A 23,732-nucleotide genomic window follows, 5' to 3' on the forward strand; every position below is an offset into this window, starting at 1 on the left:
ATAAAGAAACACCCTTCCAGTAAATTTAGGGGAATGTGAACAGTTTGAGCACTTAAGGAAAAAAGACAGATAGTAAATAAACATGTCAAAAGATGTTCAACATTTTCAGCCACTAGGAAACAGGCAAATACAAACTATATTAGGTAGCAGCATTTACTGCTGGAATGGCTAACACGGGAAAGATGGTCTATATGATCTGGCGACTTCATCTTTAAGTGTTTACCCAGACAAAATGAAAACATACTCATGGGAAGACTTCACCATTGCGATTTCAAAAGCTGAAAATGACTCATGTCCATCCGTCAACGGGTGAATTGATAAACTGAGTATACCACCCGTTAGAATACTACTTGGTTATTGTAAAACATGAACTGTTGGGCTCAGTAGGTGAAGTGCTTGAAGATCAGTTTAATTCCCAGAACTCACGTAAGAATGCTGAGTATTGCAGGACATGCTTGAATCCGGTGCTGGTGCGGCCGAGACAGGCAGATGCCTGGGGCTGGCTGGCCAGCTGTTCTAGCCTAACAGATGACTCAGGCTATGAGAGCTCCTGTCTCATAGCACACAGCTGGTGTTCCTGAGGCCTGTCCTATGGCCTCTGTGCATGCAGGCATACAGCGTGAATTACTGATGCATACACCACCGTCTCCCATTTTATTTGGGGGCCTGACATTTGATGGCAGGGGAGAAACTGTGGCAGAAATAACAGATGTTAAACGAATCTCTTTTAAAATGGTTTTATTGCAGTACCAGGACTCAAACCTTGGACATCACACATCAGCCAGGCTCTGCCACTGTGCCACATTCCCTGCCCTATTTTTTTTAAGTTTTAAGATGAAGAATACTTGAGAGCCAGGCTGTGGTGGCGCACGCCTTTAATCCCAGCACTTGAGAGGCAGAGGCAGGCGGATCTCTGTGAGTTCGAGACCAGCCTAGCCTACAAGAGCTAGTTCCAGGACAGGCTCCAAAGCTACAGAGAAACCCTGTCTCGAAAAACCAAAAAAAAAAAAAAAAAAAAAAAAAAAAAAAAAAAAAAATACTTGAGAGATATCAGTATAAAGGAAGCAAAGGTTTCATTGCAAAACATAGATGGAAATGTTGACTCAGCCCCCCAAAAAGTTTTACAGAGTTAATTGTATCCAGATTCTCACCGAGGCAATTGGCCCTCTCAGGATTGTCGTCAGCGAGCCCTCCCAGTCTTGGTTTTCTCTTGCCCGGGTAACCAAGCTGGAGATTTAGGAAAGTAGGTGAGGAGGCAATAAAACTGTCACTCTGGTGACGCTAGGCCCGCTATGTCTCCATGGCCCCCAAGTTTTGCCCCGCTCACCCTAAGGCTGATATCCAAGCCTACAGAATCCTGCTTCCCTGGGAGACCCTAGCCAAGGCCGACCTTTCACGGCCAGAACTACAGATCTACACAGGGGTGGGGGCGTGCATTGCTACACTGATCACCAGACTCCCCTTGCTGGGATTTTGGGGCTCTCCATGGTCCAGGACGGTTATCACTCCCCCTTGTAGATGCTCGTGGCCTTTGTATCCCAGGCTTGGGACTTATCTGTGCCAGGCCCCTCTACACATCAGTCCATCTCAGTGCTTGTCAGCTGCCCGCATGACTCCTCTGCCCTTAGCCAGACAGGGTTTCCAGAAGACACCATCTAGACCAGGCGTCTGCCAAGCAATTCAGGACACACCCCTATGCTAGTGATTGTCCCCCTGCCTCTGCTCTTGAGTACATCTGAGCATGCCTACCAGTGGTCACCCTCGATTCTGAGCTTCCTTCCATCGCTTCTCAGGCCACTTCTGAGACCTGAATGCCAAGACTTCCTCACTCCTCACTTTGGCCAAGGGCCAGTCACCCTTGAGCACGCCCTCTAGAGTCTAGTCTTAGAATAGTGAGCCTGTAAAGCTTCCCAGGTGCTGGTTGTCTTCCTGCTTCTAGGGACCCCTTTCCTGTCGGGCCCGCTCAGTCAGGCGTGCTCATCCATGAGTATCTAGATACATGCATTCCCCCTCTAACCATCTTTAGAGGTTCTTCTAGGTTCAACTGTTCCTCTTTTCTCCCTGGACCATGAGACAGTGAGAGAAAGGTCATATTGGACACACACACACACACACATACACACACACACACACCTCAGTATCAGGATACTGTGTTGATGTGAATCAACTAAGCCATGCCTGATAGGTTTATCTGGCTAAAACCACCGGTGGATCCCAGCCCCTTATTCTAACCCCATGGGAAAAACTGTAGATGAGGTGTGGAAGGGCAGGCAAAAATATTCATCCAGTGGTCCAGGACATCAGGTCAGTTGGGACTCATCCTCAGTTCCATAGTGAGTTTGAGGACAGTCTGAACTACATAAGGAGTGTATATGTGGCTCTCTCTCTCTCTCTCTCTCTCTCTCTCTCTCTCTCTCTCTGTGTGTGTGTGTGTGAGAGAGAGAGAGAGAGAGAGAGAGAGAGAGAGATCGATCCATGGAGTAAGAATGTGACAGCACTAGGCTTACAGCATGGTAACCACAAGATTAAAAGCATTTCTATGTCTTGCCTTGACACATGGCCCTATTGCAGGGAGAACTACAAAGGAAAAGAAGGGCTGGTTTGGGTTTTAAGACACTGAAGCTAGAGATGTCTAACCAGCATCATATAGAATCCCAAAACTGTGGCAGGATTTGGCCAAAGTGAACTATGATTTAAGGTGCACGAGTGCAGGGGCGGCAGAAAAGTTTTTAGGCCCAGAGCTTCTGAAGCAGAGATTTTAAGGTTAGGTATAAAATAGAGATGGGAAGCAGCAGGGAATGGGTAAGGGTCGGGCATGGATAAAGACTGTTAGTTGGGCCCTGGCTGTGGGAAAATTATCTAACATGTCTGTCACCTTATCTGGTAACTAATGCTCAGAGGTTTTTTGGTAGGGTCATCATAGAAGCCACACTCCGAGGAAGTATGGATGATCCAAAACCTTCTGGGATGTGAGCAGCTTGCATGATCAATTTTGGAAATCCCTGAGTTATTTTCCTACTCACACAGTTTTGTAAGTCTTTCCTGGCACCAGGCTCCAACCTCAAACATTGCACAAGTATAGTTCACTATCTGCCTAGATTGAGGTTGTACAACACAGCCTTCTGCATTTGGTCCACACCATCCATTCTGTATTAGCTATTTTAGGGCTGAGATTCTATCTATGACAGAGAATTTCTCTGGAATCCTAGAGAAACTTGCTCCATCATCAAGCTTCTGGATCAAAATGCCTTTTGAACTTGCAGAATGTTCTTGGAGCCAAAACAGCTTAACTGCTTTTTGGCCTTACAAAATATTTTTCATAAAACCAGGCATGGTGGCACAAGTTATAATCCCAATACTCTGGAGGTAGAGGCAATAGGATCAGAAATTCAAAGCCATCCTTAGTTAAATAGTAAGTTCAAAGCCATCCCAGGCCTCATGTGACCTTGTAAATAGATACTAACTTTGGATCATAATAATCCCATGAAAAAAATGGGATACACTTAACACTAAGGTTCAAAAATAATGAATTGGCCAAACTGTGGGTGTCTGAAATGGGACTTGTTCTTTCATAACAGATCTGGAGGCTCCGTATGTATGTAGGAGTGGAGTGTATGCAGATGCACAAAACCTTGGATTCAATCTCTAGCATGTGAGTGTATACACACACACATACACATGAAACTTACTACAATGACTGATGATTGGCTTATTTTTCATTTCTGGGAGGTGAGTGAGATGGGGTCCCCATGGTTTTGGACCAGGACCACCCCTATCTATCTATCTTTCAGTAAGGCCCATTCCAGAGTCTTCTATTCTCCTCCTGGAAGCAGAGAGAGAGGATCCTTGACAAATGTACACAGAGCAATAAGACCAGGGTTATGCAGGTGGAGATGCTCAGGAAGCCTGAAGCAGGAAGGCTGAGGTGGCAGGACAAAAAGATGCTGCCTGGGAGACCAAGTGACGGACGTTACCACTTCCGTATGGGTGTTCTCAGGGGCTTGGCCAAGCTCTTGTCCTTGGCTAAACCAATTGTCCTGTCCCTGACACCAACATGAGTTTAAGGTACATGGCCCAGAAGCCAGGCCCCCACCTGTGCTTGTGATTGGGGGTCTGAGAACTGCTGGAGTTCCACTGCCCTCCCTCCCTCCCCACAGGACTCAGGCCTTTGGCCAGGGCTTGACAGACACAGGCAGTAAGATGGGGTTGCCCTTCTATTGGTCCAAGTCCTGAGCATAGCCTGGGTGAGTCATGGAGGTAAGGAGGCCCACGAGGCTCAGCAACGTGGAGAAGAGCAGCAGGAAGGAGGCCGCGAAGAGCAGAGCAGGCAGGGCACTGAGTACCAGCAGCAGGATAGCTGGCAGCAGGTGGCTCCACACCACAGCCACCACAGGCCACAGGGAGCTCAGCAGGTAGGAGCCCGTGGTGAAGAGTGCATGACATAGCATCAGGGACAGCAGCAGGTAGAGTGTTCCCTCCAGACCCCATAGCATATGCTGTAGAGGTTGCCGCCAACCTGATGTATTCCACCACTGGGACCAGCTCCGGGGCAAGTGGCATGCCCACCAGCGCACCCAGTCCTGACGGGTGACCCAGGCTGACCAGGGCACTGCCCGCTGGGGTCCCTCGCCAGCCCCGATGATATCCGTCTCCACTCGTGGCTGCTGCATCACGGCTGGTGCACCTGTGGACAGGGCCAGGCCAGCTGCAGGAGCAGCCCTGGAGATGCCCAGGACCTCCGGATAGGTAGGGTTGCAGGGGTTAGGAGGATACCAGCATAGGCAGGATTGGGGTTTGAGCTGGGGCCTAGGACTTACCTTTGGGTAGAGCCGCCTAAGTCATGATGCTTCCTGCTGTGCCCAGGCCAGCCTAGCAGCCAGGTCCCAATCTCACCCTCACTCACCCCACCATCCCTCAGAGGAGTCCATTATGACCCGGGCTGGGGCGGGGCCCAGCTGAGAGGAGCTACTACATAGTATGAGGCTTTCTTGAGTCCCTTACTTATGGACCTTCTAGGCTGGCAGGAGTGTTCAGTAAACCTCACAGAAACCATTCTCCTTGCTTATAGGAAGCCTTCCCTGCTCCTGTCCCTCCTTGATGGTTGCCTCAAACTGCAGGGCTGGAGTTGGTTGCTGTATCCACCCTTTACTCTGCCTTCTCTTATTGCCCTAAGTCTCAGCCCCAGTTCTCAAATGTCCATACTATGGAACTAGAGGCCTCTGAGGTTCAAGCTGAACACAATGGAGTATTCTGCCCTCCCCACCACCACCTTACCCTCATGTAGCTCAGCATGGAGGAGAAGAAACCTGGGAAAGCAGAATGGCTGGTGTATTTTTAGAAGGCATTCAGTTTTCGGAGGGCCCTCAGGCCCAAGGATGGAGGCAGAAAGCCAGGCCCAGCAGGGCTAAGGGTATACCAGAGCCTCCCAAGAACAGACCCAGGCCCAGGAACAGCAGGAGCAGTGCATCCTGGAAGCTGAGTAGTTCTGAGACCAGCCCTGTGTGGAAGAGGGCAGCTGCCTGCTGTCCTGGACCTTCACCAGCACCCTGGCTCTGACCCATTGGAAGAAATCTGTGTTGTGGCAGGATATGACCTGTGGGCCTGTGGAGAGAGAAGAGGGCAGGTCAAGGCAATTGCTCATTGTCCCTGAGCTTGGAATACCCACCTGGCAGACTCCTGTCACTTACCCATGGAGCAGGTCAAAGGCCAGGAAGCTGACCAGCAGCAGGAGCAACAGGGCTAGGCCAGCTGTCGAGAAGATTGTTCGAATTGTCGCTCCTAGTGCCCCCAGCCCTAGGAGACTGTCCAGGAGCCGGGCCCAGCTGAAACCCCAGGGGATACACATGAGTCACTGACCGATTCAACCCCTCTCAAGTATCCAGACTGCTGGGAGGGTTAGGGTGGGGTCTATAAGAGCTTTGGGCATGGGCAAGCGGAGCTGGGGCTTGGAAGTATTAGGAAGAGCTAGTGCTAGGAGATTAAGGAATCAGGAGAAAGGAAGAGCTTGGTTTCTACTCAAGGGAGAGATCAAAGAATAGGGAACGAGGCTCTTGGTGGATGCCCTCCACCCCCAGCTTCCACTCCACATCTTCACTAAACCTCCTCACCTCCTCCCACTTGGGCTGACCATTCTGGATTTGAACACGGAGTCATTGTGACTTATTGCCAGGTAGGACCTTGAGTTAAGAACAGGACAACAGTTTGTCTCGCCTCATAAGCACTGGTAGCCTAGGTGGGGCTTAGCCAGCAAATCATTGTTTACTGAGGACTACGACTCATCCTTAGTTATTGCCTTGGCTAATGATTTTCTGCCCTGGGGACTTCCCAAGGTTTCTGGATTGTCAGGAAAGCATGCTAGTGGCATGACTCCTCAAACTCCTGCCCAAGGGAGGAGAGGCTGCTTCTTTCTGGAAGGTCCTCAGGCTATGTGTCTGGGATGTCATTCAGTTTTTCTGTATCCAGTTCTCTTCCCTGAACGTGAGGTGAGGCCTGAGCAGTAGAGTGAGGCCCGCAGCTCTGGGGTGAGAATAGACTTTTCCAGGAGGCAAGCTGGGCTGTGGGTGGCAGGAGGATGCCATTGGATGTGAACAGACTGCACTTTCATTTCCCAGCTGCCCAGATCCAAATAATCACACAGAAGCTATATTAATTACAAAATTGTTGGACTGATTGCTCAGGCATACTTCTAGCTAGCTCTTACATCTTAAATTAAAACATTTCTATTAATCTGTGCATTGCCACAGGACTGTGGCTTACCGGCGAGGGTCTGGCATCTTTCTCCTTTTTCAGCTACATAGCATCTGCCTGTTTTCAGTTTGGTTTTCCCACCTACCTATATTTTGCCCTGCCATAGCCCAATGCAGGTTTTTTATTAACCAATGGTTTTAAAACATATTCACAGCATACAGAGGGGAATCCCACATGAACTGGATGTTTTAAGCACTGTAGTTTTGGGAGATGTTATGGTTTCAGAAATGTAACAGAGAACTGGGCATGGTAGAATATGCCTTAATTTCAGTGCTCAAAAGGCTGAAGCAGAAAGATTGTGAGTTTAAGGCAAGCCTGGACTATATAAATAGGTGCTGCCCAGAGAAATTTAAAGAAAAAAAAAAGACAGAGGTTGTGAACCTAAGAGGCCTACAACATTGTGACCCCAAGTTATTCAGAACCAGGAGTCTGTTCATGTGTTCCAGGCTGCTCTTGAAATCTCCATGTAAGGCAGGCTGCTCTCATACTCTCGGCGATTCTCTGCCTCCTCATTGTGAGTGCGAGGATTGCAGACATGCACTGCCATGCCTCGCGTACACTCCTAATGGGAAGTTAAGGCTGCCACCTAACAATAAAATTAAAGGATGAACATGGAATAAACAGGTTGATCACCATCACCGGTGACATTTATTGAGAATAAACATATTCCCACTGAACCTCTGGGGGCAGTGGTTACAGAGCTAATAATATACGGACGGTCTGGTGCCGGAAGATGAGTGAAGTGACATAAATTTAAGTAGTACTCATACTTTGAAGGAGAACTGACGGGGTTGGGATAGGGGAGACATTGACCTTCTAGCCCCCAGAAAAGGAGAGACTGAGTAAAAATGATAGAAAGGACATTTAGCTGCCTCCAGAAGGTCTTCCCCAAAGACCCAGAGCTGGTGGCCTTGGCATGTCTGGTGTCGATGGACTTGACACTATAGAGCCAGTGTCATTTGCCCTTAACTCACTTGCCAGTTGTCCTTCCACTGGCTTTTGCTTGCCTGGGAACTGTGTTTCAGATATAGATTTGTCTATAGGGACTTAGGAGATAGCACAGGATCCTGTTTTTGTTTTTGTTTTTTTTGTCTAAGTCTCCATTGCCTTTGTAAATGAGAAAATTAGCATTTAGGTTTTAAATTGCCAGTTCTGGTGCAGCCACAAGATTGCATCCCTGAACTATGGAATTGAGAGTCACGTCCCAAGAGTCCTACCAAGAGGAAGTCGCCACTATGCAAGGGATTGGGGCTGGGGTATGCAACTAATACCCCTTAAGGTTTCCTGTGAGGTGCTCTGTATAATTTGTTGGGGAGTTCTACTTTAAGCTTTCTCAATTTTTTCATTCAATAATAATTTATAAAGTGATCCCTGTGTGCCAGGTCTTGCGCCTATTGTTGGGTTATGAGGGCAGACTAGAGGCCCTCGTGCAGATGTTCTGCTGAGAGCTTAGAGTTGTCTTCAGAAGGAAAAAAGTAGGAGCTGAGAAAGGAGAAGACAGGGTAGAGGAAAGGGCTAATCTAGCACATAATCTTGTCTGGAGTCCAGCCTCAGCCTGACCTTGAAGACAGCTGAGAACAGTCACTTGTGCTGTAGAGTTGATCCCGTTATACCAGTCAGCCATTGATGATCTGTCTTTCTTGGAGGAAAGGGAAGAAAGAGAGAGAAGTCGGGGAACTGTAACTTTTAGTATAAAAGCAACTCCTATCTGCTGAGGGCTTTTGTCTGTAGAAATCAAACAGCTATGATTTATGCATGGCAAACAACAATGGGAGTGGGCGCAGTGTTGGTAAAAGGGACCTCGGTGGGGAATCAACAGCTACAGCAGTCGATCTCATAGTAAAAGATTCGGCAAATCTGAATGATTTGTATCATGTTCATTCATGAAAACTATTTCATTTGGGGCTGGAGTAGAGCTTGGTGGTTAAGAGGTCTTCCCGCTCTTCCAGAGGAGCATAGTTTAGTTCTAGCACCCACATCAGGTGGCTCAAAACTGCATGCAACTCAAGCTCTAAGGGATCCAACACCATCTTCTAGCCCCTCTCTCTCTCTCTCTCTCTCTCTCTCTCTCTCTCTCTCCCTCTCCCTCTCCCTCTCCCTCTTCCTCTCTCCCCCTTCTTCCCTCCGTCCCTCCATCCCTCCCTCCCCCCCCCCCTCTCTCTCTCACACACACACACACTTAAACCTCAGAACTGGTTGGCTCTATGGAGCTAGTCTCTAAGTCCTTGGAATATCCTATTCAATATATGTGTCTGTTTGCACAGAAGTCTTGAACTACATCAAATAGTCTATGCCAACAATATGATTTTCCTTGGGGACTTAGACCAGAAATCAGGATTACCTTGGCCTCTAGAATGTTTGGACTATCATCAACCAACATAGGCAGTCAACTGTATCTGTATCTCCAAAAAATTCTGAACTCCAAAGGTTCCGTGTATTTTTCTTATGAACAGTGCTTGTTGGATGTTGTCTCACATACTGCTGGAAGGATTAGGTACTGGCAACCCGATTCCATTTTCATATAAACAATGGAAGCTCATACACAATCTTCCCTGTACCCTGCCATTTACATTTTTCTGTTGTGGATTTTAATCTGTCCACAACCTTTCTTTGTCATAATCTGTGAGCATTAGTATAACCACTTTGGGGGCTTCTTCCGATAAACCACTGAAAAAGAGAGTGGTCTTGGGGACTCCAAGCACTGGCATCCAAAGTAGGATTCACCAGGACAGTGCTGAGTCACTAAAATAGGATGGGATCACGAGTTGAGAGAAAGGACAAGAGGGAGAGACTTTGATTCCCAGATGGCTACTTAGTCATCCGCAGCTTGGAAATGAAGCAGCCCCATGATCAGTTGTTGGAGGTCAAAGTTATCAGTGGAATTTATTGATGACAGCTAACTCCTGGGGGAGTTGTTTAGGAAACTGTCCAGAAAGTAGAATAATTAACCAAAACCCCAAAGAAACTTTTTAAAAAGTTAACAAAAGTAGAGGATGAAGAATATTTGAAAGTTATAGAAATTTCAAATAGAAAATCATAAAATGTTTTTCTGATGCAATGAACTTTATCGATATCATTCAAGGGAATGGAGGTTCTTAGGCGCCCCCTTCTCTTATGGAGGCCTGGGATGGAAATTATGACCGGGGACATATGTTGGGGGTTAAGTTGGGAGTGGAATGCCCCAGCAGCCAAGGGCCTTGCTCTTCCTTTCGCGTTCTTCCTGCGGGCGGTCCAGGCCTCCTTATTCCTTAGAGGCCATGTGGACCATAAGCTCCACCACCCCGTGCCGTTGTAGCTAAATTCATTGTCATTCCAGGAAATGAACTTGACAAAGTTGTTATTCAGAGCAATGTCAGCCTCAGCATCAAAGATGAAAGAGTGGGTGTCACTGCTAAAATCACAGGAAACAGCCTGTTCTTCCTCATATAGCCCCAAATGTCCTGTATGGCCCTCTGGTGCTTGCCTCGCCACTTTTTAAAAACAATTTTCAGTTTATTTCTGTCTCAGGGTATTTTACCTGCATATATGTCAGTGCACTACGTGTGTGCCTGATGCCTGAAGAAATCAGAAGAGGATACCAGATCCCCTGGAACTGGAGTTACTGAGGGTTGTGAGCCACTTTGTGGGTTCTGGGAATTTAATGCAGGTCCTCTGTGAGAGCAGTAAGTGCTCTTAACCCCTGAGCCATCGCTCCAGCTTCTTCACCATCTTCTTAATGTCTTTGTACTTGGCAGCTTTCTCCGGTGGCAGGTCAGATCTACAACACACACATTGTGGTTAGGAATATTGAAGACCATGCCAGTGAGCCCCTGCCCAGCCCTTATATGACCTTGCCCACAGCCTTGGCAGTGCCAGTGGATGCAAGGTTGGTATTCTAGGCAGTCCCACAACCGTCACATCACACTTTCCCAGAAGGGTTATCCGTGTGTGTGTGTGTGTGTGTGTGTGTGTGTGTGTGCGTGCGTTTGATGGTAGTGATATCATGTGCTGTGGTCATGAGTCCTCCAATGATGCCAAAGTTGTCACAGATGACCTTGGCCAGGGGACATAAGCAGTTGTTGGTACAGGAAGCATTGCTGACAATCTTGAGAGAGTGCCATGCTTCTTTTGGTTCATTCCATCACAAACATGGCAGCAGCAGGAGAAGAGTTAGAGATGATGACCTTTGCCTCCACTCCTCAAGGGGCCCTAGCCTTCTCCCTGGTGGTGAAGACACAAGTTGGCTCCACTGGTCCTTGGCACCAGCGTCACCCCATTTGATATTGGCAGGATCCTGATATTGGAAGATGGAAATTGTCTTCCCATTGATGACAAATTTCTTATTCTCAGTCGTGATTATTTCAGGGAACTTGCTGTGGGTGGAATCATACTGGGACATGTAGACCGTGTAGTTGAGGTCTTTGATGGCAACAGTATCCACTGAACCAGAGTTGAAGGTAGCTCAATATGGCTGAACAGGGAGGATCAGAGAGCCTAAATCACAGAACTTTTAACAAACTGGGTGTGGTGAGAAATGCATTCCTGTAATTCCAGTACTCTTTAGGCAGAGTCAGGTGGATCAGATGTCCAGTGTCATCCTCAGGTGCATAGAGACCTGTGGTAGTTTGAATGTAATTGACTCCCATAAGCTCATAGGGAGTGGCACTGTTAGGAGGTGTGGCTTTGTTGGAGTAGGTGTGGGCTTGTTGGAGGAAGTGTGTCACTGTGGAGGTGGGCTTCGCGGTCTCTTATGCTCAAGTTATGCCCAGTTCACTTCCTGTTGCCTTCAGGTTGAGATATAGAATTTCAGCTACTTCTCCAGCATCATGTTTACCTGCACACTGCATGTCCCACCATGATGATAATAGATTGAAATTCTGAAATGTAAGCCACCCAATCAAATGCTTTCCTTTATAAGAGTTACTGTGGTCATGGTATCTCTTCACAGCAATGGAAACCCTAACTAAGACAAGACCAGTTTGTAGCCCATATAGTCCTACCAGCTCAAAGTCATGTGAAATTAAAATTACTGGTGCTTCCTGCACAGAGAAAGATGACCTACATACAACCAAAAAAAATGGCATCAGAATTTTATTTATTCAATATATTCTTTGTTTTAATGTTTCATCTTGAGATCAAGGCTTGTTATCCTATTCATGCTGTCTTTGAACTCTTGATCCCAGCTTGTCCCTTAAATTAAAATCTCCCTTGGACAGCTGCCCCATCCAACCTACTAGGCTGTTCCCCGAAACATATACTTGTCCCTGTGGTACCCAAAGATCCTACATGATGCTCTTGGAGATAGAGACCATGTTATGCAGGTGACTGGGTATAAACTTGCCATTGTATCCCTGGGATGGATCATCATCATTAGAATCTGTGTTGAGGCCTCTTGCCTTGGCAATCCCAAATACCCAGTGGCCAGGGCCAGAGGCAGTAGCCTAGTAAGAGAGGGGTGTGAGAAGATGCAAAGCAGCTCAGGACCAAGAGGGGCATAAAGGAGCTCCAAGGAAGAGTATGGAAGGAGGGAGGAGGGGCTGAGTCTGAGATGTCCTGTTGCTGGTACTTCTCTCTCCCCTCCCCCCTTTCACAGCTCTGTGGGAAACCTGGTTGAGAGTGGGGCTTCTGGTGGAAGTCCAGAAACCTCTACCTTTCAGATACTGGCCTGCAACGCAAGGATGCCCTGAGTCTGCTGTCTTGCATATGTGCATTGGCCCTGTGTTCACAAAGTCTGTGATTTAAAGCACAGCCTGTTAGCATCTGTTGTCAACCTGATACTTCAGAGAAAAACCTCAACTGAGGAACTGCAGAGATAAGACTGGCCTGTGGAGAGTTGTCCTGATTGTTTGTGTATGAGGGCCTAGGTCACTCACCATCCCCTGGACAGGTAGCCCTGGGCTGTATATGAAAACCAGTTGAGAATGGGCCCAGTAGCCAACCAGCAGGGTTTTTTTTTTTTTTTTTCCTGTTTCTATTTCAAGCTCCTGCTTGAGTTTTGCCTCGACTGCCCTGGATGAATCTACAAGTGAAAATAAATCTCTTTCGCAAAGTTGCTTGTGGTGTGTGTTTTATCAGAAACTTCCTTAAACGTCTCTGTGCCTCTCTTTGAGGAGACCTGGGCCCAGCACTGCTGCTCAGGTGGGAGTGTCAAAAAGGGATTTGGTCATGCGTTGGTTCTCGGTGATCACTCCCTTCTCAGAGTCCCCTGCCCCTCTCTCTGGAGTGTCACGGTTGGACCGATGGCAGGGCTTGTTCCCTTGGAGTGGTCCCTTCTGGAGGTGGCCTTAGTTCAGGAGCCCCACACGTGGCCTTATGCATTTCTGCCAGATTCTGGTTCTGTGAATGCTGCCAGAGAGGTGCCGACTTGATAACAAGGTTATTCGATTTGATAGACCGTGGCCCCTGTACCCTTTTGTTAGGGGTCCCAGGCTCCGGTGGGCAACACTTCTTGTGGGGATGCAAGCAAAGGCAGAACCACAGACTTCTCTTTTGGGCGGGTGGCTCAGGTGCAGGGTAACCCAGAGGGTGGTCCTGGGGAAAGCAGGGGTCTAAGAACGTGTGGAGGAAAATGAAGAGGGGAAGGAGTTGTAACAGGGAGAATAGGGCGCCCATCAAGCTTTGGCCTCTCGGTTCTTGACGCCAGTCCTCCGGTTATCAGCTCTGGCTGCCTTCCTCGAGTTATGTAAGCCCCAAAACGTGGCAGCCCAGGGAAGGAAAAAGAGAAGGGGCGGAACCGAGGATGGCCGTGACGAGGGCAAGGGCTGCCTCTCTACACCCTATGGGTTGGTTGTCTTTGGGATTAATGGAGGACTCCTCATCCCTGCCTCCTCCCCCGCAGCCTTGAACCCTCACTCACTCCCGCTGCTTTCCAGCGGACTTTCCCAGCTTAGTCCCACACACCTCAGCAAGGCACCCGAGGTTCTGGATAGAGTTTCCTTTCAGGTTGTTTCCTCTCCAAAATTTTGCTACCTTGATCACATCACCTAGGCGCTGCTCTGAGCCTCGGTTTGCCAGTCCGTAAACTGAAGTTGACTAAAATTCAGAGCACGTGCAAAGCGCCTTGCATAGGTGCCTGCGGTGGGATGGGCGAGCGCAGTCAAATGGAATGTGCGGTGGCTTCGCAGACAGTGGCGGGCTGGGCACCGGGGAGGCTGCGGCACTGGGTCCCTGGGCAGCCCCCAGCCCGTCGCCGACGCCGGGGTTCCTCGCGGCTCACCCGAGTCCGCCGCCACGGAGGGACCTCGGGGCTTTGCCCAAGCAGCCCTCCCCTCTCCTAGGAGGTCGGATTCCGGCGAGTGGCTGTGGGCGGGCCGGAGGCTGCAGAGGGGCGTGGGGCGGAGGAGAGGGGCGGGCAGGAAGGGGCGGGGGGCTCCGCGGGCGCCCGCAGGAAGGAGAGAACCCACCGAGAGCCTCGGCACCGCGGGCTCGCTGACCCTCCAGCTATGTGGGGCCTCTTGCTTGCTGTGACTGCCTTTGCGCCTTCCGTCGGTCTGAGTCTGGGGGCGCCCAGCGCTTCAGAGCTGGGCCTGTCGCCGGGCTCAACCCTGGCCCCACATAGCAACTTTACACAGCCGTCCACGAAGGCAAATGGTGAGCTCTGGGACCCACGGTCGGCTGCTGGGCAGGTCAGACCCACTCCCCCAGCTGGGTCCTCCAGCCGGCTCGGTGAACTGGGACACACACAGCCCTGTGCAATGGCTGCTGACTCAGCAACCCCATTCTGGTCAGACCTAGTCAGCAGTTCCAGGGCAGGCCCAGTGGATGCTAGCTGCCCCAACTCCAGTCTTCTCTTTTCACAAAGGAAGAAACTGAGGCCAGAATCTGGAGGAGCTCAAGAAAAGTGAAGAGACCCCAGACTAAAATGGGCAGAGTAAACCTGTGTAGGAGAGTGTTTAACACCAAAGACTGGAGGGGAAAAGAAAGGGCGACGAGGCTGCGTCGGGGGGGGGGGGGGGGGGAAGGGTCACTGGTTCCTGATGAGTACAGGGAGGCTGTCCGGCCTCCCAGCTTCTTCCTGTAGGAAGTCGGAGCTTTGAGGCCAGGCAGGTAGGCCAAACTCGGACTTAAGGACAAGAGCTGAGGCCTAGTCTGAAGCTAAGGATGGCTTGGAGGATGGTCGGGGGAGGTGCAAAATCAGAAGTGAGAGGGAGCATTGCTGCAGAGGGACCAAGTGGAGCAAGGTCTAGAGGTTAAACACTAAACTCGGATCTCTAAAGTGACCCGTCTCTAATGGCTCAACATCGCTCTCCCCTGAATCAGAGTCAGAGGGCACACTGTCCAAAGATGTAGTTATGTAAGAAGGAAGCACCAAGGATGTGACTAAGAAAGGCAGGTTGGGAATAGGTGTCAGGACTTGAACGCCCGTTAAGACTTTGGTGATTGCTCGAATGCCTTCTTAACGGACTTTTCCATCTGGGTTTCATGACATTCTTCTCTCTCCTGGTACATTGCCTCCCGGTACCCTAGAGACCTCAGAACAGCATGTCCGGCTGCGAGTCATCAAGAAGAAAAAGATCATTGTCAAGAAGCGAAAGAAGCAAAGGCAGCCCGGTCCTTTAGTGACTGCCAGGCCTTCGGTGACCACCAGCCCAGCACAGACCCCCACTCTCCCTGAGAAACAAGAACCAGGTATTGCCTTTCCAGGAGGGCCCTGCCTAGCATGGGAACATGTCAGGCTCATCTCCTGAGCTGCCCTGGTTATGCCCTTTCTCTAATCCTTCTTCTTGTTCTGTCATTACCCCAGGATGCCCCCCTCTAGGCCTGGAGTCCTTGCGGGTTTCAGACAGTCAGCTTGAGGCCTCTAGCAGCCAATCTTTTGGTCTTGGACCACACCGAGGACGGCTCAACATCCAGGTCAGCACCCTTACAAGCTCCTCTCCCCTCAGCCTGCCCTTGTCTGTTGGCACTCCTGGCTTGATGACCATGACCTTTTGTTCACAGTCTGGTCTGGAGGATGGCGATCTCTATGATGGGGCTTGGTGTGCAGAGCAACAAGACACCAAGCCTTGGCTTCAGGTGGATGCTAAGAATCCTGTCCGCTTCTCAGGAATCATTACTCAGGGCAGAAATTCCATATGGAGGTGAGGCAGGCTAACTCTTAGCCTGGAAGTGATTGGTGGACAGACACAGACGTACTGCAATGGCACCACTTGAGCAGTATTTCTGAACGGCATATAATTGTATAATATTTCTCTTTATCTCTGACCAGGTATGACTGGGTCACATCATACAAGGTCCAGTTCAGCAATGACAGTCAGACCTGGTGGACGAGTAAGAATCACAGTAGCAGGATGGACATGGTAAGAGTCCCCATAGTGACTGGGACCGGCCAGGGCGCTGGGCTAGGGTGAGAATCCTCATGGTAAGAGTCCCCGTAGTGACTGGGACTGGCCAGGGCGCTGGGCTAGGGAGAGAATCCTCTGCGTATAAAAGACAGATACCCACTCAGCTCCAGGAGAAAGTTGGTGTTTTTGCAGTGCTAAGGACTTTGTGCATTCGCAGGGCAGTTATTCACCCAGCACAAGCTCCATTGGGATATCCCCTCTAACCGCACCATGGGGTAGGTGCTGCAGCTTCCTCCTGGGCCACTCTTTCTGACCATGAGCCTCTGGCTTTTTTACTTCTTGCCTTCTCATGGCTCTGGTTTTCTGTCTCATGGACATCTTTTATACAAGGCTGCAGAATGGGTATGTTGCTCTACTGAGCCGAGACTGTGTCAGAAAACACAGCTGCCCAAGGTTGCCCACTGGCAGGAGCTCTGGAAATTGGGGTTTCTGTTTGATTGCATGTATGTCTCCAGCTGAACCCACCAGAGAGAGTTGGCTTGTGAATGTGGGAGCCTGAACTCCTTCCCTGGATCTTGGGCCAGTATCAGGTCTGAGCATCCTCAGCAGGGACCCCATATCTCCAGGTATTTCCTGCCAATTCAGACCCAGATACCCCGGTTTTGAACCTCCTTCCAGAGCCTCAGGTGGCTCGCTTCATTCGCCTGCTGCCTCAGACCTGGTTCCAGAAAGGTGCACCTTGCCTCCGGGCAGAGATCCTGGCCTGTCCAGTCTCAGGTGGGCAGCTGGGCAAAGGCTGGAGGGGCAGGGCCTGACTTCAGGGGCATCCCATGAACTTAACGTTTACCTGGAACTCACTTGCCACCAGATCCTAATGACCTGTTCCCCGAGGCCCACACGCTGGGATCTTCTGACCCTCTGGACTTCCGGCATCACAATTATAAGGCTATGAGAAAGGTCAGACACAACCCCGGTGACCATGGAAAGAGGTCTGCCTGTTTCCCTCCCGCCAGGGCACACTGACTGTGACTACCCATGAGTCTCCTGTCCCCGTGTCCCACCCTCCTCCATTTCCCTTGATCCCTAAGTTCTGCTCCAGCTACCTTTGTCAAGACACCACCCCTTCCTGTCCCTTCCTCCTGACCTGCTGTGCCTTTTCCGGATCATACCATTACTCCCATCTGTGTGCACCTCTGGCTCTGTAAGTCCTTCCGCGGTTACTCGTGGTCTGCCGCCTGTGTTTAACTGCCCCATGTCCCCTCTGCTGCCCAGCTGATGAAACAGGTGAACGAGCAGTGTCCAAACATTACCCGCATCTACAGCATCGGGAAGAGCCACCAGGGTCTGAAGCTGTATGTGATGGAGATGTCAGACCAGCCTGGCGAGCATGAGCTGGGTACTGTTTCATGGCATGGGGAGAGGCAGGCACAGGGCAGGCTGTGGTATGAGCTAGCTCTGAACTTCCATGTGTTTCCAGGAGAGCCTGAGGTCCGCTACGTGGCTGGTATGCATGGGAATGAGGCCTTGGGGCGGGAGTTACTTCTGCTTTTGATGCAGTTCTTATGTCACGAGTTCCTGCGAGGGGACCCGCGAGTGACTCGGCTGCTTACTGAGACACGTATTCACCTATTGCCCTCCATGAATCCTGATGGCTATGAGACTGCCTACCACAGGGTAGGCCACCTGGAATGAGGGCCTCCCTGTCCCCTCTGCCATGGTACACAAAGCCTGTTTGACTTGAACAAAGCCCTTTCTTGGCAGGGCTCAGAGCTGGTGGGCTGGGCAGAGGGTCGCTGGACCCACCAGGGCATTGACCTTAACCACAATTTTGCTGACCTCAACACACCCCTGTGGTATGCAGAAGATGATGGGCTGGTACCCCACACTGTCCCCAACCATCACCTGCCACTGCCTTCTTACTATACACTGCCCAATGCCACTGTGAGTATTTTGGGGACGGGGTGAAGGGCAAGACCCCTTGTCTCTGTGTGCACCCCATCCTCACCTATCCTTGTCTAGGTGGCTCCTGAGACATGGGCAGTGATCAAATGGATGAAGCGTATTCCGTTTGTGCTAAGTGCCAACCTCCATGGGGGTGAACTTGTGGTGTCCTACCCTTTCGACATGACTCGGACCCCGTGGGCTGCTCGTGAACTCACCCCTACACCGGATGATGCTGTCTTTCGCTGGCTCAGCACCGTCTATGCTGGCACTAATCGGGTCATGCAAGACACAGATCGCCGACCTTGTCATAGCGAGGACTTCTCCCAGCATGGCAATGTCATTAATGGAGCCGACTGGCACACAGTTCCTGGGAGTATGTGCCCGAGAGTGGAATTAGTCCTGTCTCCATAACTACCTATCCCACAATAGTCTCTTGCAATGCGTAGTACTTGTCAAGCCCTACCGTGGGTGTCTCTCAAGAGCACTGGGAGAGTGGGACTCCCATCCACCACTTAACACTCCAGTGTCTTTGGCCTCCCCAGGCATGAATGACTTCAGCTACCTACACACCAATTGCTTTGAGGTCACTGTGGAGCTGTCCTGTGACAAGTTCCCTCATGAGAAGGAGCTGCCTCAGGAGTGGGAAAACAACAAAGACGCCCTTCTCACTTACCTGGAGCAGGTGGGATCTGAATCCCCAGTTCCTGGCCGCCCTGAGTTACCCCTGGCCAGCCTGCTGTCCCGGAGTTGTGCTGGAACCGGGGCACCAGCAGTCTTTTTTTTTTTTTTTTTTTTTTTTTTTTTTTTTTTGGTTTTTCGAGACAGGGTTTCTCTGTGGCTTTAGAACCTGTCCTGGAACTAGCTCTTGTAGACCAGGCTGGTCTCGAACTCACAGAGATCCGCCTGTCTCTGCCTCCCGAGTGCTGGGATTAAAGGCGTGCGCCACCACCGTCCGGCCACCAGCAGTCTTAATTGGCAGCAGATTCCACTACATTGTGGGCCACACGTGACGTCAGATTGTCTTGGAATGAGCTAGACAAGGAAGGGCAGCTTGCTAGCAGGGTGGTTTCAGATGTTATAAGGCAATGGAACTAGAAGCCAGGACAACCCGAGGCTAAGGAGTGGTCCCTAGAACTGTCACAAACCTGTCATTGTCAGGGTAGCTTTTCTCAGAAAAGATAACAGTCAGATGTGAAAACTGCCTTGGCTGGCGCAATGTGTTCGTCCCTGGGGACGAAGGTCCTCCGAAAACATCTCCCTAGTGTGAGCCGGCTCAGCAGGTAGAGGCACCTGCTGCTTAGCCTAACAACTGAGTTTAATCCCTGGGATACACGTGGTGGAAGGAGAGGGCTGACTCCTACAAGTTCTCTGACCTTCACTCATGTGCCATGGGCATGTGTGTACCTACATACAAACATAGATCCACACAAAATAATTAAATGTAAAAAAATGATTTTAAAAAGAGGATTGAAATTCAGTTCCCAGCACCCATGTAGCCAGCTGAACATCCCCATAAATACCTGGAACTCCAGCTCTGAGTCGGGTAGACAAGAAAATTGCTGAGCCTTGCTGGCTTCCAGCCTAGCCAAGTGTGAACTCCAGGTTCAAGGACGACCCCCGCTTTAAAGAAACAGCTGGAGAGTGACAGAACCTTGATGCCCTCTTCAGGGACACCTGCTCGTACCCGAGGGCAAGCCTAATAGCAGTGCCACCACACTTAGAAAGCCCACAGTCACACCTTACTAGACCAGGGGTAACTTAGAAATTAGGAAGGCCGGGCGGTGGTGGCGCACGCCTTTAATCCCAGCACTCGGGAGGCAGAGGCAGGCGGATCTCTGTGAGTTCGAGACCAGCCTGGTCTACAAGAGCTAGTTCCAGGACAGGCTCCAAAGCTACAGAGAAACCCTGTCTCAAAAAACCAAAAAAAAAAAAAAAAAAAAAAAAAAAAAGAAATTAGGAGATAACTTTTTAAATTAATTAATTTGTTTTACATCCCAGCTGCAGTTTCCCCTCCCGTCTCTCCTTTGCAGTAGAAATTTGTCACCTAGGATCATAGTATAGACCTGACACCTTATCAGGCTTGCAGGGCAACAGCCAGAAAGCTAATGAAGTCACGCTCTTCTGCAAAGGCTAAAGTGTCTTTAATTTTTTGTTTGTTTGTTTGCTTCTTAAGTCAGGGTCTCACTGTGTAGCCCAGGCTAGTTTCAAACTTGAAATCTTACACCCACCTCAAAGTTTTGATAAACTTTTATACAGATTGAGGTGACTCACACCTGTAATTCCAGAACTTGGGAAGTGGAGGCAGGCTCAGGGATAGCCTGGACTACATATTGAGGCTTGGCTTTCAAGCAAAAATCTTCAGCTGGGCAGTGATAGCACGTATCTTTAATCCCAGTACTCAGGAGGCAGAGGCAGGTAGAACGCCGAGCTTGAGGCAGGTCTGGTCTACAGAGTGAGTTCAAGGTCAGCCATGGCTACATGGAGAAGCCCTGTCTCAAAAACCACAAACTAACAAAAAACCCCACCAAAACAAACAAACAAAAAACAATACATAACAACAAAAACCCACTTAAAAACTTCTGCTACACAGGTGCGCATGGGCATTGCAGGAGTTGTACGGGACAAAGATACAAAGCTCGGGATTGCGGATGCTGTCATTGCTGTGGAGGGCATTAACCACGATGTTACAACAGGTGTGTGTGTGGCAGAGGGAAGAGCTGGGGCCCTTTGACTGGTCAGAAGTTAAAGAACCTTGAACCCGTCTGACCTCTCTCGTCTCTCCTGTCAGCGTGGGGTGGCGATTATTGGCGGCTGCTGACTCCTGGGGACTACGTGGTATCGGCCAGTGCTGAGGGCTACCATACAGTTAAACAACATTGCCAGGTCACCTTTGAAGAGGGCCCTGTCCCCTGCAATTTTCTACTCACCAAGACTCCCAAGCAGAGGCTTCGAGAGCTGCTGGCAGCAGGGGCTAAGGTGCCCCCAGACCTTCGGAGGAAGCTAGAGCAGCTGAGGGGACAGAATTAACGTCTTCAGCTGAAGAGAGCCACATCCTTGGACAGGCTGGACCTGTTCAGAACTGAGGGAGGAAGGAGTGGGGAGAAAGGGTAGTCGAAGAGGTGCTATGTCTTATTAAAGCTTCTGGTGCCTGAAAGTCCTGTTGTCTCTGTGGTCCAGGTCCTTCTCCGGGGTCTGCATGCACATGTACACACTAGCCGGTTATGTACATAGATGATCCCACCTGAGCCCTTATACCTGGGGCTTAGCAGAGTGACTCACTTCTGCCTGTGTTTTTCTGCCATGGGTGTTAGTATGTTCGTTAAGCATCTGCTTGGTGTCAAGTGTGCAAGCAGTCAAGGGTCAGTGGTGTCTGTACCCAGCCTTCTGGGCTTCCAGTTAGGAGGTAATACACTGTGAGCTATGCCGAGGTGGAAGCTGGTTTGGTAATGGAGGCAGGGTGGTCACACACACAGGAAATGCATGTCTGCAGTGACTCAAAACAGTCAAGGATGCAGTCGAGATGGTTTTAGGAATTCAGATGAAGGTAGACCGGGCATAGGGTATGGATAAGGACTAAAGATCAATTGAAAGCATTTGAATTCACTTCAGCTATTTAGAGTACCAATAAATGATGGCTTCTTTCCTGCTAAAGGAGGAATTGCATCGTGAGCCTATGTCTTGCTAAGAATACAACCCATTACAATGATTCCAGACAGAATTTTCATGTTAGAAATAAGTGTACTAAGATACTGAAACTACTGGATGAGAAAAGGGTGAAAGGGAATTTTACACAGAAAGCAGGAAGTTAATCGCCTTTATTTATTATTGCTGCTATTTAAGGTTTTATTTAGTGTGGGTGCCACATGAAGGGGAAATTAGAGGACAGCTTTGGGAGTCAGCTCTCTTCTACTACATGGGCCTCAGCAGTCAGAGGTCATCAGGTTTGTCACCTGCTGAACCATCTTCCTGTCTCTGCTTCGGTGTTTGTAAATCTGTATTTGGCTATGTTGATGCTGAATCTAACTTAGCTGTCAAGGTAATCTATAATACGTAGGTAAACTTCGGGTCCCTTTATATTTCAGAGTAGCAGAAATTTCTCTCCATTGTGTTCCTGAGTTTGGTCTGGTTTTTTTTTGTTTGTTTGTTTTTTATTCTGGTTTGTTTTTGTTTGTTTTATTTTTGTTTTGTTTTTGTTTGAGACAGGGTTTCTCTGCAGCTTTAGAGCCTGTCCTGAAACTAGCTCTTGTAGACCAGGCTGGCCCTGAACTCACAGAGATCCGCCTGCCTCTGCCTTCCGAGTGCTGGGATTAAAGGCGTGCGCCACCACCGCCTGGTTTGGATTCTGTTTTTACTTCACTGGATATAGCAGAATTCTTAGTTGCAGATGCTAGAATCCATTCTAGATGGCTTAAGTAAAAAGGAAATTTTTTTTAATATTTATTATTTATTTATTTATTATGTATACAATATTCTGTCTGTGTGTATGCCTGCACACCAGAAGAGGGCACCATTAGAGATGGTTGTGAGCCACCATGTGGTTGCTGGGAATCGAACTCAGGACCTTTGGAAGAGCAGGCAATGCTCTTAACCTCTGAGCCATCTCTCCAGCCCCCAAAGGAAATTTTTTAAAAGGTCTTAGTTTACACAATTTTTAAGAGGACTAGAGGCCAGATTTCAACACTTCCTATTCTAAACACAGGCAATGTCAAGAACGAGCAGAGGAACGCCAGGCCATGTTTTAGGAATCACCATTCAGCATTTACTTTCCATTGGCAGGTAAAATACCAGAGACCAAAGGTTAGAAACCTCTTTATACGTACCAGAAGAACTGAACACTTCCACCACTATGATTGTTAGAAAATACCCCATCTCCTGTTACCCGGTTTTATACCTAGTCTAGGGCTATAGCATCTCTTTGGTGGTATTTAGGTTATATGAGCAATCCCGGGTAAAAGTAAGTCTGGGAGACTTATCTCTTGGTCTTCTACCTTTTACAATGTCGGAAGTCAAGCTAAAATAAACTTCAAATCAGCGTTAAGAAAGTTTGTCTACATGTTGGAAACACTGGAAAGGATTTCTGAGTAGGATCACTGTATTGTGCATGTTCAGGGAATTCTGCGTAAAATAAGCCAATACCAGGACTGGAGAAATAGCTCAGCATTTACTTTTCCCTCAGAGGACCCAAGTTTTGTTCCCAGTTCCCACATGGTAACTCACAACTTTCCTTAGCTCCATTTCCAAGGTTTCTGACATCCTTATCTGGCCTCCAAGGGCCCCATGCATGCACACATACATACATGCAGCAAAATACTCACACATCGTTTCTTAAAAATTAAAATGTCAGTAACCCCAAGGCCCACAGAACAACACAGACTATTGCTATCACTCTTATTTACTCACCAGAGGTAGATGGTAAGGTCCTATTGCAGAAGACACCACACACTTTGGTTGTAGGGTACACAGAAATCAATTGAACTGACTAGGAAATATCCTCTCTGATGGCAAGCTTTCATAGAGAGAGCTAAAAGGTGCTATGCAGGTCACTGGGAGAAAAAATACATCAATGGTTTTACCCAGTACTGGACTCTGCGTGAGAATAGACAAGATGTGTATCAGAGGCATGATTGTTTGGGGATAACCAACCACTTTCTGTTTGGATTTAAGGTCTGCTCCACAGGAAGGAATTGGTGCCTGGTATTGTAAACTTGTTCAAAAGCCCTGGCTGCGGAGGGAATAGGCCCAATGGGCAAGCAAACCTACTCTTGTTGTTTTGCAAAT

General features: G+C 49.1%; 3 protein-coding genes and 1 pseudogene across 4 annotated transcripts; 1 reads left to right on the forward strand and 3 right to left on the reverse strand.

Annotated features, from left to right (window-relative positions):
* Nucleotides 1-4,214: 4,214 nt before the first annotated feature.
* Tmem239 (transmembrane protein 239) lies at nucleotides 4,215-4,694 on the reverse strand. Its single transcript, XM_038329370.1, has one exon. The coding sequence runs from the start codon at nucleotides 4,668-4,670 to the stop codon at nucleotides 4,215-4,217; it is 456 nt and encodes a 151-aa protein (XP_038185298.1). The 5' UTR covers nucleotides 4,671-4,694.
* Nucleotides 4,695-5,363: 669 nt separating this feature from the next.
* Nucleotides 5,364-5,845, reverse strand: C5H20orf141 (chromosome 5 C20orf141 homolog). The gene is made up of 2 exons (XM_038329356.1): nucleotides 5,688-5,845; nucleotides 5,364-5,601 (listed from the first exon to the last, which is right to left on the reverse strand). The coding sequence occupies exons 1-2, from the start codon at nucleotides 5,843-5,845 to the stop codon at nucleotides 5,364-5,366; spliced, it is 396 nt and encodes a 131-aa protein (XP_038185284.1).
* A 4,574-nt stretch (nucleotides 5,846-10,419) lies between these two features.
* On the reverse strand, nucleotides 10,420-12,437 carry LOC119815191 (annotated as a pseudogene).
* Nucleotides 12,438-14,140: 1,703 nt separating this feature from the next.
* Cpxm1 (carboxypeptidase X, M14 family member 1) lies at nucleotides 14,141-21,005 on the forward strand. 2 transcript variants are annotated; one of them, XM_038330777.1, is made up of 14 exons: nucleotides 14,141-14,316; nucleotides 15,193-15,354; nucleotides 15,470-15,579; nucleotides 15,667-15,806; nucleotides 15,935-16,025; nucleotides 16,637-16,787; nucleotides 16,879-16,967; nucleotides 17,283-17,406; nucleotides 17,488-17,684; nucleotides 17,772-17,951; nucleotides 18,030-18,327; nucleotides 18,497-18,636; nucleotides 20,545-20,647; nucleotides 20,743-21,005. In XM_038330777.1, exons 1-14 carry the CDS (start codon nucleotides 14,169-14,171, stop codon nucleotides 20,979-20,981), a joined length of 2,172 nt encoding a protein of 723 aa, XP_038186705.1. In that variant the 5' UTR covers nucleotides 14,141-14,168; the 3' UTR covers nucleotides 20,982-21,005. The 2 variants fall into 2 exon arrangements, with proteins under 2 accessions (XP_038186705.1, XP_038186706.1); XM_038330778.1 differs by lacking the exon at nucleotides 18,497-18,636 and having other exon boundaries at nucleotides 20,743-20,882.
* Nucleotides 21,006-23,732: the final 2,727 nt, after the last annotated feature.

The sequence above is a fragment of the Arvicola amphibius genome, chromosome 5 (genome assembly GCF_903992535.2).
Source record: "Arvicola amphibius chromosome 5, mArvAmp1.2, whole genome shotgun sequence".
Lineage (NCBI taxonomy): Eukaryota > Metazoa > Chordata > Mammalia > Rodentia > Cricetidae > Arvicola > Arvicola amphibius.